Here is a 15,320-nt window from a genome sequence, read left to right as displayed (position 1 = left end):
GCCAAAGGAAGAGAGGGACTGCAATTACCAAATATAAGACTATACCATGAAGCAATATGTTTGGTGTGGCTCAGGGAATGGATGCCGTTAGAGAATCTTAAACTTTTAACACTTGAAGGATACAAGAAACTCTTTGGTTGGCATGTGTACTTATGGTATGATAAAATTAAAGCGGATTCTATGTTCCTGCATCATTACATTAGACGAAGCCTTTACACGGTATGGCAAAAATATAAAAAATATTTGGACGAGGGTATCCCGACGTGGGTGGTGCCACTGGAAGTTATTGACCCGAGAACAATTTACAACAGAGAGGAATGTTTGTCATATAAGGAGGTGTTGAAAATGGAGCAAAATATGATTAAACTTAAAACAGGAGACGAATTATCCTCTCACTAAGGATGGTTCCAATACAGACAGATTAAAGACTTATATGACAAGGATCGTTTAAAATCGGGATTTAAATGGAAAAACTCTGAATTGGAAGAAAGTATACTACAAGAAGGCAAGAAAAAGATTTCTAAAGTCTATAAGATTTTGTTAAAATGGTATACAGAAGACGAAACTGTTAAAGTCCAGATGGTGAAGTGGGCCATAAATTGCAATAGAGACATAACAATGGAGGCATGGGAATACTTGTGGAAAAATACATTGAAGATATCGACTTGTACCAATATTAAAGAAAATGTTTATATAGATGGTACCTAACGCCGAAGAAAATAGCATATGGGAACAACAAAATGTCAGACAAGTGTTGGAAATGTAAAAACCATGAAGGTTCATTATATCATATGTGGTGGACCTGTGGGGTAGCAAAGCAGTTCTGGGGAGATATTACAGAAGCTATGACTGAAATTTTACAAATCCCAATAAATAAGAACCCAGAACTGTTGTTGCTAAATCTGAAATTAGAAGAGATTCCCAGGCAACAAAGAACTTTATTATTCTATATGACAACAGCGGCAAGAATTTTATATGCTCAGAAGTGGAAGACGCAAGAAGTACCATCTATTGAAAATTGGATACAAAAATTGCTGTACATGGCAGAAATGGACAAAATGACGAGACAGTTGAGAGAACAGAATCCAGAAGAATTTCTTAATGACTGGGGTAAAGTAAAACAGTATTTGGAAAAGAAGTGGGACGTAAAGGGACAATTATGGTTGTTAGATAACTATTAATTTTGCAGAAAGGAGGAGATACTGATCTTTACAAGAGAAGAGAGGAGATAAGTTAGAAACATAACGTAACTGATAGTTTGATGTTAGGTTTTATTTAATCTAATATATATTATCTATTTTACTAGTGTGTTAAGACAGTTAAGAATAGAAAAGGGGATATAAGTAGTAGATTCAGACAGCGGGTTGGAAAACTGTTGGAAGTCTTAGATTAAGGGGGGAGGGAAAAGGGTGGGAGAACAGGGAAGTGAGGGTTTTAATTGAAAATTTGTAATATTAATTTTTACTCACCTAATAAAAAAATTTTTTTTAAAAAAGGAATTGTTATATTTTGGGTTTTGTATGGCTATGTTTTAAGTTAATGTGTACAAAGGAGAAGTTTGTATATAAACTGGTGTTGGTTTGGTATTGTCATATTTTTTTAAAAAAAAACCTTAATAAAGTTTTAAAAAATGTATCTGACTTGCTGACATATTCTCCGACTCCATTCCTGGTACTATTGAGCAAACCAGCCTTTTTAAAATCAGAAGGTGGGAGCTCTAGTCACTATCTTGCACCATTTGAAATATTAAAAAGCCACAACAATAAAAATTTGCTCACCCCAGGTCGGTAAGTGGAGGTTTATCTCTTCCTCTCCTGTAGCAAAGGTGTATCTGTGGCCCCACAAGGCTGCCATTGTTGAGATCCGCCGACAATCCTGATGGAGTAATGTCTATGCATTTGTATCCATGGGGTACATCCTCCCCAAGAGATTTAATGACTACCACCACATCCGTGATTGGCTCTTTTGGTTTAGCAAGTTTGTGACAAGCATCGTGGAAGTGGATTTCTTCCTCTAGTGGTTTCGAAGTATCGGTCAGCCCTGCCACGACAAAATAGTCAGCAACACGAGCCCCTCTGTCTTCCATCTTCCATCCCCGAAAGTTCTAGCTGGCAAGGAATAAAGAACATTGTAAGTGATTGAATATAGTATGTTTTATCAATTAATGCATGGGATTAAAACCCTTTAAAAAAGACAGCATCAAGAATACACTGAACAGATTGGTAATATTGTAGCCAATGAATGTTAATTCCTTCATCTCTAATATCTTGCCAGGACTTGAGTTTCCCCTGAGCATTATCATATGTCAAAAAAACACTTATTTCTCATGTTCTTATCGGGGACATAAGCAGAGAAGTTGGAGAACTTAATTAAGTTCCAACATTTAAACCACATTCTCAACAGTCGATCTCTAATTATATGACTCCTTTCTCATGTTATGATCATTTTGGTTGATTTCTTTATCCATAAATAATTATGTAAATGTTCATCTGATTCAAGTTTTACCATTCTTTGTCTTGGATTTTTAGCACAAGAATACACTGAAGATGACATTTTTCTGTGATGGCTTTGCCAGAGTTTTGTTCTCTTCTCAGCCTTTTATCATGAAATGAGAAGTCAAATTGGCTTCACTAGTTTCATTACTACCATAAACTAGAATGTGCTAGTCTGCAAACAACGTGTTGAGTTTTATGTGCCTCCACAGACAAGAAGGCGACAAGCTCACCCAACCTGCCACAAAAATGAATTACCTTTGTAATAAATGGTATTACTCCTCAAAAACTGGATACTTTGAGAGGACCAGTACCTTCTGCATCACAAACCTATTGTTTATCAATCATTAATTCAAATGAAAACCTACCCTTATCAATCACAAACAGCTTGCACCCATGCAATGAAACACAGACGCTTCTCCTATGCCACAGTGCATTATATAAGCAGTTTGCTCTTTAAGAGTGTACACGATGCAACACAGCTTAGTCATATGCCCACTTCCCATTCCCCCTCCCCCCGCCACACACACACCAAAGATTTCATTGGAGCAATGGGGAGAAAAGAGAACGAAGAAAAAGAATTATCTCATAATGGGAGTCACAGAGTGTACTAATGGGCGAGCACAGTCCATCAGTTGTATGGTAAAAAGGATTTTTGGGACACACGGATGCATTTGAAATGTGTTGGTGGAGAGCTTTATAGATACTATAAATCTCCAAAAAGACAGGTGGGTTCTACACCAAATCCTAAATTCTCCCTAGAAGCTAAAATAACTAAATTCATAGACATAGATCCAGAGGAGTTAGCCGTGTTAGTCTGTAGTAGCAAAATCAAAAAGAGTCCAGTAGCACCTTTAAGACTAACCAACTTTATTGTAGCATAAGCTTTCGAGAATCACAGTTCTCTTCGTCAGATGCATCTGACAAAGAGAACTGTGATTCTCGAAAGCTTATGCTACTGTAAAGTTGGTTCATCTTAAAGGTGCTCCTGGACTCTTTTTTAATTCATAGAGACTCCATAAGTTAGAAGCAACTTAACACACACATACTGTGTGAAGAAAAAAGAACTGAATTACTTTGAATAAGAACTCCATGTGTGTGAAGAAGACAGATTAGATACAGAATTTTTTTCAGAGAGCAAAAGGTGGTTTGAGAGAGATTTTGTTCCCTTTGGTGTGCACATACTATCTATTGTGTGGTCTTGTAGGCTCCTGCTGCACCACAACAACCTGAACTTAGTATGAACAGAGCAGATGAAGGGACAAAAGGAAGATGTGCCTAAGGAACAGGCAGTGATAGCTTTATCAGAACTGCCTTCAATATTTGTCTCCAGACAAATGGTGAAGACAAAACTTTGTCTGCCTCCACCTCGGCCTGTTTCCAGCCATAATCTTTTCAAATATTTGAGAAGTTACCCGAAATGTACTCCATTGCAACTTCAAAGTCCAAACTCACTCTTCAGACTTTACTGAACACAATGAAATCCTTCAGGGTGCTAGGTCCTTCAAACTTTCATTCCTGTTTCAGATCACTGTTTTTGCCTATGTTGATAACAGTGGACTTAATTATTCTGGTTATATCCAAAGATCACAAGCGAGAATTAGCAGTCTTTTAGCATAACATATACACATATTATAATTCCTATGTATGCATGCACACACACATTCAGGTAACAATTCAGGCAACAAGTCAGTGTGCGTAGTGATTAGAGTACTGAACTAGGATCTCGGAGACTCGGGTTCGAACCCCAACTTTGCCTTGGAAGCTGGCTGAGTGACCTTGGGCCAGTCACACATACACCTCCTCACTTGAGGGTTTTTGTAAGGATAAAATGGAGGACAGAAAAAAGATGTAAGCCACTTTGGGTATCCATTTGGGGTAAAGGAGCAGTGCAAATGAGATAAATAGTGTACAAGGCTCTGACAATTTAAAAAATGTTTCTTTACGCTGGAATTATATTAAGACACAGGGGTCATTTCGTAGAAAAAGAGCTGGAGGAACTCATTAGCATAACTCATTAGCATATGCCACACCCCTTGACATCACCTATGCTGGCTGTTTTGGACCCAATCCTGGCCATTCAGGGCTGAAATTGGGCCCAAAATGGCAAAAAGGGTCTGAAAATGGCCGAAAAGGGGCCCAAAATGGTCAGGATCGGGCCGCTGCTGAGCGGGAGAGTGATCCACCACCCGTCAGAAGCCCAATCCGGGCCATTTCACCCCCAATTCAGGCCAAAACAGGCCCCAAACGGCCAAGAGTCAGGTGGGCAGGGCCCCCTGACATGTGACCTCTTTGGGAAACTACCAGAACTGTGTTCCTGCTCGTTCCCCCTCGAAATGAGCCCTGTTAAGACAGTTGTATGTTGCATACCACTAGTTCGTCATTTTGTCAGAGCGTTTTCAACGAGCATTACCTAAATCTTTCACGAAATAGCACATTTGTTCTCCTATTAATTTATCCTGCAGTTATTAATATTTACACTAGCTTCTGAAAGAAATATTTGCCAAAACTGGTTGCCAAGTATATCTGAACCAATACATTCTTCTTCAGGCATAATTTGATATTCATTTTTCTTTCTGATGCTTTGGCACTTAGTTTCCTTCAGTGGGCATATGTCTAACCTATGGGATTCAGTAAGAGGAAGCTGTCTCACAGAAAACTGAAAGCAACTCACTCAGTGAGTTGGGCAACATCAAAACCTCTCTTTTAAATCCATCCTGTTCTCTTTACAGGAAGCTTCCTTCCTTTTCAGGACTTCCCAAGCGTCACTAACCCCAAAAAGAGAAATATACATTGCTTAGTCATAGCATTTAAATCACATTTGTTTGCTGCCTATTACCTTTCCATTTCAAGTTTGTCCTATGCTGTACTCTGCTTATAATGGAGGCAGTACATCAATAAACCGCATGCATTAGTTTGAGAGGGATTCCATACAAGTATACAAAAGCTGCAGGATCTGTTCTGGCCAGAACAGAACAGCTTCCTGATAAAAGGTTTCATTTAGAAAGTGTTCGCTAGTAGAGAGAGGTTTAAAGTGTGGAGGAACAGGGAGTCTCCAAGAGGGTTTCCAGTGGCCAGGAATGACATTTCAGTACTATGCAAATGTCACTCCCAGGTGCATGACTATCAGAAGCCTACAGCACTTAGGCCCTGTTAATGGACCAATCTGTTTTTCCCCTAGCTCTCTAGTCAAGGATCCTTAGAGGTGCCTAAAACATTTCAGAAAACTTCACTTCTCAGGGTTCTGAGGGGAGTGAATTATGGTTAAGCCAGTTCAAATCTGTATGTAGAGTTGCCACAGATTCACAATGTACTGAAGGAAAAACCAAAGGGAAGCAGAAGTGTGATAGGAGATTTTCAGTGCAATCCTAAAATGGTCTGCTCGGAAACTGACTGAATGGGGATTGTGTAGAAAACCATGATTTAAATCCAGTCTTACTGACAACTGATTTAAATCTTGATTTAAATAGATTCGATTTAAATCAAATCCACCCGGGCTTGAAGTGGGAGGAAAGAGTTTGTATTTATTATATATTTTGCCATAACCTTCCCCCAAAGAGCTTGGGATTCCATTTTATCCTCACACTGACCCTGTGAGGTAGGTTAAACGAAGAACAAATTACTTGCCCGAGGTTAACCTGAAACCGTTTGCATCCTCTCTGGGAGAACTGCCCAACTCATTTATGTTTTAAACGAGTATTTTAATTGTTTCTTTCTAATAAAATAATGACTCTAAAAAGTGATCTTCCTGATTCTTCCCACCATTTTATGCAGATGCCAAGAGATTGCCCAGCTGTCTGAAGCATCAGACACATTAGCAGAATAGAAAAAAGAAAACAGAGAGATGACTCATCGCTGAGCTGAACACCGAAGTCCCCTCCATTCTTTCACTATAAAACAAACCAGGGCTTTTTTTCAGGGGAACGCAGGGGAACAGAGTCCCGGAACCTCTTGAAAATGGTCACATGGCTGGTGGCCCCGCCCCCTGATCTCCAAACAGAAGGGAGTTTAGATTGCCCTCTGCGCCGCTCAGCGGCGCAGAGGGCAATCTAAACTCCCCTCTGTCTGGAGATCAGGGGGCGAGGCCACCAGCCATGTGACTATTTCTCTGAGGGCAACCCACTGAGTTCCACCACCTCTTTTCCCAGAAAAAAAGCCCTGAAACAAACTAATCCTCCATCAAAACTGTCAACTCTCAGAGATCACATAGGCGGGGATATTTGTAAATTGCAGCTTTTGTAAACAAAATGTAATGAGGTTTCCCTTTCTACGATAAATTAATAGGAAATAATTAGATTAAGACCGGGTAAACTTGCCATGCTTAAAAAGGCAAAAGAATTTTATCTCAGTGAATTTTTACAAAATCGTCATCTTACTTAATCCTAACGAAGAATTTTCCTTTCCTTCATGTGGAATGTTAAAAGCATCCCACAAGCCCCATTTCTGGGCCAAAAACTCCCAAGTTTCAAAGCCCCAAAACCCTACAGTGAAATCACTGATAGGGTCATTTAACCCTCCCAGTATTAATTTTTCTAAGAAATTCACTTCCAGATTTCACTTCTGGGAAACCAAAGTAGTGTTTTTAAAATTAAGATAATATCAGTGCTGTCCTTTTTGTTAACAAATTACAAAGATTGTGAAATCTGTTTTAGCCTTCTACCTTTAAAAAGCATCCTTCTGACAGAAATGTTCAGAAGAAAAAAGAACAACTGATGAAACAAAGAGCTTCCTCTGTGTCCACACTACAGACCACTTTTCAATATCTTATCCAGGTTCCTTCTTATCCAACAGGTCTCCTCCAATTTCTGAGCCACGGCTGTAGCCCTGCACAATTGGCCCTGCCCATATAGGAAACGTATATTACAGACACTACAGGAACATCATGGGGCAGATCCACACAAAAAAGAAGTAACTCACTACCGCTATAAGCTCAGGGGGATCACCCCAGCCTGCCACTCTGCGCCCAGTTAAGATAGGGCCCTCACAGCATTTTAAAATCTTTTAAAAATAGCAGTAGTATCGAACAGGAGCTGCAAAGATGACGTCACATCTAGTCTGACCCTGACTGAACAACCATATTCCATGGAAGTCAGTGGAAATTTCTTTCTAAGAAATTTTATCAGAATTCATTTATCTGTTCCCTTGAACCTTGCCCTTCTTTCAAGCAGTACGACAGGAGCCTAGAGAGCTACTTCTTCCAATGAATAGGAAAGTCCTTCATGTAGAACGCCAATGCAATAATGTGTACATGGAAATGTGGACTGTGGGCTCAGAGTGCAGAAGTTCTGGCAGCTTCAGCATGTTAGAAGCACAGCATTCCTCATATCAACATAAAAGTTTGGTCTAAATGACAAACATGCACATGGGAATCAGCTCAAAGTCACCCTAAAGAACACTGTCGTACATTTTCAGAGCACTCCTACAGAAAGTTACTCCAGACTAACAGTGGAATCCTATAGAGAGTTACTCCAGTCTAAGGCCATTGACTTCAATGGGCTTAGACTGGAGTAACTCTGCATAGGATTGCACTGCAAGTCTATTGACTCCTATGGGCTTAGACTGGAGTAACTCACCATAGGAATGCACTTTTTATTCTTCAGATTTGTTTTCAAAACCATTCCAATCTTTTTTTTGTCAACATGGATGGAAGTGAGGACATAATGAAAGAGACATGGGATAATAGCACTCCACTATGAGCTATTTCTAATTACATTCAGTTTATATTTGCAATTTGGATATGTTAACTAATCCTATACAGGTCACTGGCTGGGTATTTCTCCAGTCCAAAGCAAGGCACACATATGTAACCTTCCAGACAACCAAGCAATTGCACTTATGAGTCTGCAACCAATCAAAGTTAGCATTTTTTCCCAGATTAGAATCTAAGATAAAGTTCATTTATGTCACTCAGAATGGGCACTTCATTTGGCTAAGTCCTTTAAGGCCGTAATTATCTGCAAACTTGTTAAGAATAAGTCATGCTGAATTTAAGAGGACTTCTCAACAAACACACATAGAATCTGATAAGCCCCATTCCAAAATACTTATATTTTATAAAGTGCAAAGATCTAGCCTATTAATGGGATGCGGGAGTGGATAATAGGATTATGGGTTTTTTATGCACTTGTCATCTCTCAGTAAAGTTTGATGCAAAGACTGCATTGCTCTACTGTGTATACAAGTTACAAACAACATAAAACCAATGTAATAGTAAATCAGCAAGACTGCCATGGAAGGTGGCTGTGTGACCTTGGGCCAGTCACACGCACTCAGCCTAACCTACCTCACAGGGTTGTTGTGAGGATAAAATGGACGAGGAGAAAATGGTGTACGCCACTCTGGAGAGAAATGCATGGCGTAAAGTAAATAAATAATATTAAAAAGAGCACATTCAGACCTGCCAAAACAATCTACCCTCCACCAAATGCCTTATAAACAAGACCATTTTGCACACATTCCTGAATGCAGAAAGTGAAGATGTCTTTCCACACACGCACCAGTAAGCTGCTCCAAAAGGGTGGTCCCGCTACAGAAAAAAATCTGCAACCTGATTGTTGCCAAATAGACAGTCCTGAGAAGGCATGTCTGAATGAAGAGAGTATCTGGAACATAGGCGTATACCAAATATGAGGGTCCTAGGCCATGAAGGACTTTAATAACCAGCATTTTGAAAGGGACACAGAAGTAAATACGTAACCAGTGCCGTTGCCAAAGTATTGGGAGTTATACGTTTCAAGTGGCTGACCCCAAACTGGAGTCTTCCTGCCACATTCTATACCAACTGAAGCTTCCAAGAAGTCTTCAAAAGCCGTCCCACATATGGCATGTCACAATAATCCAATACGGAGGTTACAGCTGTGAGCAGGACTAGGGTGGCACCATCTAAATTAAGGAGCCCGCTTGTGACAAGCTGCTTCCACATGGGAACTCTGCACCAGGTAGACTGCATTACTCCCCTGCATTTTTTCAGAGCTCGCACATGACAGCATGCTCTTTCTGAGCATGACTCATGGGGCTTCCAGGGATTTCTCCTTTTGAGCTGCAGCTAAGAAAAACCTACCTTTGCTCTGACTCAAGTGGCTGCAGGGAGAGTGTCCATGTGAATGCTTCACCCACAGCCAGCCTGGGAGGGGGAAGAGTTAAGCTCCCCCACAGTCCTTTAGCCAGCTTTTTTGCAATTCACAACCGAGCTCCTGTGGTGTGCCTTTAACCACATCTCAGCTGCAAAGGAGAAAGGAGGGAGCTGCCAGGCTGTACGGGGCTGGTATGATCGCTGATGTGTCAGTGCTTCTGCATCAATAGCACAGAGGGACGGGGAGGGGGTGAAAACAATAGTAAGTGACATTGGGTTTTTTTGCTGGCCTCAAGACACGACCCAGGACTTTCAGGGCTGCTTTCAAGAGGCTTAAATGAGATTTAAATAAATTTGGCTCAAGATATTACAGAGCTCTCAAGGAAATGTCTCAGTATTCAGGGTCCTAGTCAGCAAACAGTTTTACTTAAGAGATCTTTAAAAGGGCATTGCCTTGTATCAGGCCAAAGTTTCAACCACCTTCAAATCTCTGTTCCCAACAGCTGCCTCTCCCGCCATACTCCTCGTTCATATCTGGGCTGGCAACTGGAAACCAAGCTGACTCCCTTGCAGAGTTAAAAAGGGATACCAGTTGCTGACTGCTACTTTAAGGAAAGGATGAACAACTCCCACGGTCAATTAATTTTGCCACTAGGATTCCGAATATTCATAAAGCTAAACAGAGAGTGTGACAATTTATAATCAACATTGTCCATCACTGAACCCAAAGTTCTCCCATTCTTATGCTTCTCGCTCTTGAGTAACAAATTTTTCTAAACAAGCAGTACAACAGACCAACATTATATACTTATTCTTCTGTGTTTAAGCAGTCAGAAAGCAAAACTTTAAACTATTAGCTGAGAGGATACAAAGAAATTGCAAAATCTACTATAAAGTACTTTTGCTCTTCTAACCGGCAGTTCAAACATTCCTTTTTAAGAACCAAATACAAAGCACCCGTTTCCAACACACACACATAAACTTCACATATTGGGAGGGAGTAGGTCAGAGAGATATTGGAGCATTCTTTAAATAGAACATAAGATTAGCAGGGGCCCAAAGCCACCAACGTAATTAACAAGCTGTTAAGTGTTATTAGCATCTGGCCTGCTGACTTTTCTAGTTATTACAGACAGGGTGGCACAAAAAACTCAACGGCCTCCGGAGCCTATACTGTTGCTATGTTCAAGAAGCGTCACTAATTCATGTATTTTTGAAAGTAAAATACTCTGCGTAACCATGAGAAATTCATATCAAAAAACAAAGGGAGAGAGGGTCATAAAAGGCAACTGTACCACAGGAGACAACTGCCTCAGTTGGCACATTTGAGAGCCATTAAGGATGGCAGAGTAAGAGAAGGGTACCCCTGAGGTATAGAGCACAGTCCAAGGGGCAAGCTATACTACTGTGATCTTATGTTACTCCTCTTTACTTCACTTGCATGCAAGAACTTCCTTGTGGGTTGTACCCGTTGCTAATTAGCGGGAAGGTAAATGCTATTTGTATTTTCCACCTGAGACTCTGAAATGTGTTTTGCTGGCCCAGGGTTTGTATGTTCATGTACACAGCACAGAAGTCGGCAGCTCCAATCATCCCAACTGTAGTTTTTTGTGGATCGGAGATCAATTGAATTCTCAGATTTTGCTCGACGGAAATCTCTCTGTTCCTTTTTTCTTAGCTGCTAGGCTCCACCTTTGTAACATGGCAGGGTCAGCAAAGCGCAGTTCAAAATCAATGTCCGCAAATGTTTTACAGGCATGGGTAATCAATGCCTTTCTTCTTTGTATGTCAGGCCTTGCTGATACATACTTATCTTTTTAATATATATATAAGAAATCAGGCTTTAAAATAAATGCAAACAGAATCTGAAGGTTCTGTCTCCACCACTCATCTACTGTCTCACACAATAGGATGTTAACAAAGTTTCCAATAACAGAGGAGTAGTAAATGAATGTAGAACGTGCTTTTACTACCTAAAAGTTATTGGCTACACAGACAAAGGAGGGTAAAAACCACATCGCAATTCTTCCCAACCCAAATCAACTACCGAAATTTATACATACAAGTCTCAAAGGTGCACAAAATTACCAATATGCATACTTTCTCCCCCCCCACCCAAAGAGTGACTGGGCTATCTTACGAAGGTGACAGTCAAGAAGAACCACCAACAATGTTATCTAAGCAGGCTGGCTTTCTGGAAACCCCAGAACTACTCTGAAAGTGGTAGATCTTTCTTATCTTAGCTTCCCCCACATTATACCCATCAAACAATTATTCTTAATAGTAATATTTCAAAAGGTGCACAAATGATGCTCTGCTGCAAAACCTAGTTCTGTGTTTGTTATGTGCAGTCAAGTCGCCTCCAACCTATGGCGACCCTATGAAAGACCTCCAAAACGTCCTGTCATCAACAGACTTGCTCAGATCCTGCAAACGGTACGACGTGGCTTCTTTTATTGAGTCAAGCCATCTCATTTTGGGTCTTCCTCTTTTCCTACTGCCTTCCACATTTCCTAGCATTATTGACTTTTCCAGAGAATCTTGTCTTCTCATGATGTGCCCAAAGTACAATAGCCTCAGTTTTGTCATTTTAGCTTTTAGGGAGAATTCAGGCTTGATTTGATCTAGTTTTACAAAATACTAGTTTTACAAAATACTAATCGCAATTTCACATTTTCCCAGTGTCCCAGTATTTCCCACACATACCATCATGATCTCCAGATCTGCCTAGTAACCATCACCAGCATCACACCCTGTGCTCTAGTGCTGTGTTCCTCAACCTCCACTCCCACAACACCCAACACTTCCCAAACACAGCACTTTTGAATGCTCTTATACTTTCTCCTGGAATACTTAACATTTGCCCTAAACTTCCCAATAGCATACCCCTGTAAATCCTAGAATACACATTCCTCAAATACAAATATATATATATGCTTGATATTTTAAGTACGGAATTGTGAACACTGGTTAATAATATTAAAGATGCTCCCACAGTCTTACTCCTGGATTAAGTAATCCCAAATGTTTTTTTAAAAAAATCCTTAGTTCAAACATCACGAAGTCACGAAACTGTCTTCAGCAAAATACTGTCTGAACCTTGCACATACACGAACGCAAACAAAGACACCTTGCAATCTTGGGATAATATTACTGACCTACCTTATAGGTCAGTTGCTGTGCGGATTACACTCAATTAATGTACATCAAGTGCTTTGAACAAGAGCAAATGCTAAATAATGTATACTGCCATCATAAACAGAGTTATACCTGTCTCAGTTCCCTGGTTTCAGCCGACTTGGAAGAGTGTTCATTCTATTTATTTACTTCATATATACTCCACCTTTACCCCTAAGGGGTGCCCAAAGCAACATACATCATTCTCCTTTCCTCTATTTATCCTCACAACAACCCTGTGAGGTGGCTTAGGCTATGAGTGTTTGAATTGCCCGAGGTCACCCAGCAAGCTGCCAGGGCAGAGAGAGGAGTCAAATCCGGCTCTCCCAGATGCTAGTCCAACACTCAAACCACTACACAACACGAAATACAATTTAATTAAAAACAAACAAACAGCACAATATACAACATTCCAGTCCAGCAGTTGATCTGTTGGCAGAGTGCTCTGAGCGCTTAGGACAGCACTGCTAACGTACTAGCAAGGGGTGCCCTCAACATGATGGGCAAAGTCTGTGGCATAAGAAGGCGCGCAAGTTGCAAAGTCCCCACGGGAAGTGCAGATTGACTGTGAACTCTGCACACAGAGAAGCAGGGCACACATGCCTGAACCTGACGGGGGCCAAGCCAACTAGTCTGGCATCCAAATACTCTCCCCAGGCAGCACGTACTAAGAGTCTCTCTACATGAGACACCTTGGCACATGTTCACCAAGTGTAGGGAGACACAATGTTAGTCGGGAAGTGTAATTTAAAAAGACAGAGCCAGAGGAAAGCGCCCTCAGAGGGTTTGCTAATTTCATCTTCACCTCTGAAAGGCTCTGTCAATTTTCACCTCTCCAGTCTAAAACTGTGTGGGATTGCACCCAGAGGGCAGCGAGGAATGGAAATGGGCTGGAGCTGCCTGCCAGAGCTGTTCTTGGACCTGGAGAGGTTATAATAGGCTGAAGCTCCCCTTCTGGCATTTCACAGCCCCTTCAAACAGCTCCAGTGTATAGCAAATCCTTTGCCCTGCCGCCAACTCTTGTCTTTTTAAACTACCCTTCCTGGCTAACATTGCACACGTGTTCTTCATGTGTCAGATGTCTCATATAGAAAGCCTCTTACAGACATCTTACACGGGGACGCTCAAGTGACTTACCTTATGTGTGGTCTAATATTCAAGAGTACTCTGTCTCCCTAGCCGTGCATGTGTATCCGCAATGGGAAAACAAATGTAAGAGCTTTCACTTGAGCATCCCGGTGTAAGATGTCTTGTGTAGAGAGACAGTTACACCAGCAGGATCAAGTGAAAGGAAGTCATTTGAGCTTGTACACAGAAAGGAAGTCACTTGAGCGTCCACTGTAAGAGGTCTTGCGTAGAGGGACAGTTACAGGAGCAGGATCAAATGAAAGATCTTACACTTGCTCTCCCATTGTGGATACATGTGCACCACTAGGGAGTACACTTGAATATAAGACCATACAGAAAGTAAATCACTGAGCGTCCCCGTCTACTTTTCCCTTGAGGACTGACAGAACCTAGTTGCACTCACACAGATACACACAACTGCTAGAAAAAACAAAACCTGTTTCCTAGGCTCCAATTTCTCAATCACACCAAACCCTGACAGCCTGGGGCGGGGGGGCTTGAGAAGCAGTAGCCGAGGCAGCGCCTCCACACGCATCCCGAGGAACGTGTGCAACCGCAGACACGCGTCGCAGCCGAGCGCCCTCTCCCCTACTCTGAGGCACCGGAGAGGCGAGGCGAGCCTGAGCGGCGGCGGCGGCGGCGGCTGGCCTCTCCACAGAGCAGAAACGCGCGGCGCGTCTCTTCCCCACGCGGGTTCCAGACGGGGCGAAACCGACGCAGAAGCGGAGCGAGGGCGGGTTTTTTTTAACCCGTGAAAGGTCGCGAGACTGGCCCCCCTCCGGCCCTCGGGTCCCCCGCCTCCACGTCAACGCCTCGCCGGGGGAGGCAGGCGAGCAAGCGCCGCGGCTGCCCCACACGCGCCCCGAAGTTGACCCGCCGCCTCGCCGCCTCCCGCTCGCCTGTCATGGGGGGCAGCCTGAGGAGAAAGGGCGCCATCGCTCGCTCGCTCGCTCACCTCGGGCGGGAAAGGCAACGCCGCCGCCACGCCGGGACTGGAGGGAGGGCCGGCAGGGTCGGGGAGGTCCCGGGCGGGCGGCTGTGCGGCCAGGAGGGACGGAGCGCGATCATGGAGCCCGCGCCGCCGCCGCCGCCGCTGCTTGTGGCCTCCTCCTCCTCCTCTCGCTCACGCAGCGGCCGCCTCCGTCGCCTCCCTCCCCGTGCGGGCGCCTCAGGCGGGATTCCCTCCCTCCCGCGCCTCAGCCGCCGCCATCTTGGCTCCGTCAGCGGAGGAGGAGCGAAAGGAGAGCGGCGGCGGGCTGGCTGGCCGGGCGGCGGGGATAGCCCCGGCCCGGCGCCCCGCTCGCGAGGGGCTTTCGCGGCGGAGGTGAAAAGCGGAGGCGCCCTTTCTCCTCACGGCAGGCTGCCCCTCACGCCAGTATGCTGAACATACACATTCTTCACAGGGTGTTGATGCAGTTATCTCTCTCTCACACGCACACAATATACTTTAT

At 42.9% G+C, this 15,320-nt stretch overlaps 1 protein-coding gene across 2 annotated transcripts in view; it reads right to left on the bottom strand.

Moving 5' to 3' along the window:
- Nucleotides 1-14,954, bottom strand: part of DENND4A (DENN domain containing 4A) — an 81,860-nt gene extending 66,906 nt beyond the window's left edge. For both annotated transcript variants that reach the window (XM_055002280.1, XM_055002281.1), the window contains exons 1-2: nucleotides 14,825-14,954; nucleotides 1,779-2,108 (exon numbers count right to left, since the gene is read on the bottom strand). In XM_055002280.1, the coding sequence (XP_054858255.1) occupies nucleotides 1,779-2,086 (308 nt within the window). In that variant the 5' untranslated portion in view covers nucleotides 2,087-2,108; nucleotides 14,825-14,954. The remainder of the gene's footprint in view (nucleotides 1-1,778; nucleotides 2,109-14,824) is intronic.
- Between the last annotated feature and the right edge of the window lie 366 nt (nucleotides 14,955-15,320).

Source organism: Eublepharis macularius, chromosome 18 (genome assembly GCF_028583425.1).
Source record: "Eublepharis macularius isolate TG4126 chromosome 18, MPM_Emac_v1.0, whole genome shotgun sequence".
NCBI classification, from domain to species: domain Eukaryota; kingdom Metazoa; phylum Chordata; class Lepidosauria; order Squamata; family Eublepharidae; genus Eublepharis; species Eublepharis macularius.
The sequence above is the reverse complement of the archived record's forward strand: the minus strand, read 5'-3'. Positions and strand labels throughout refer to the sequence as shown.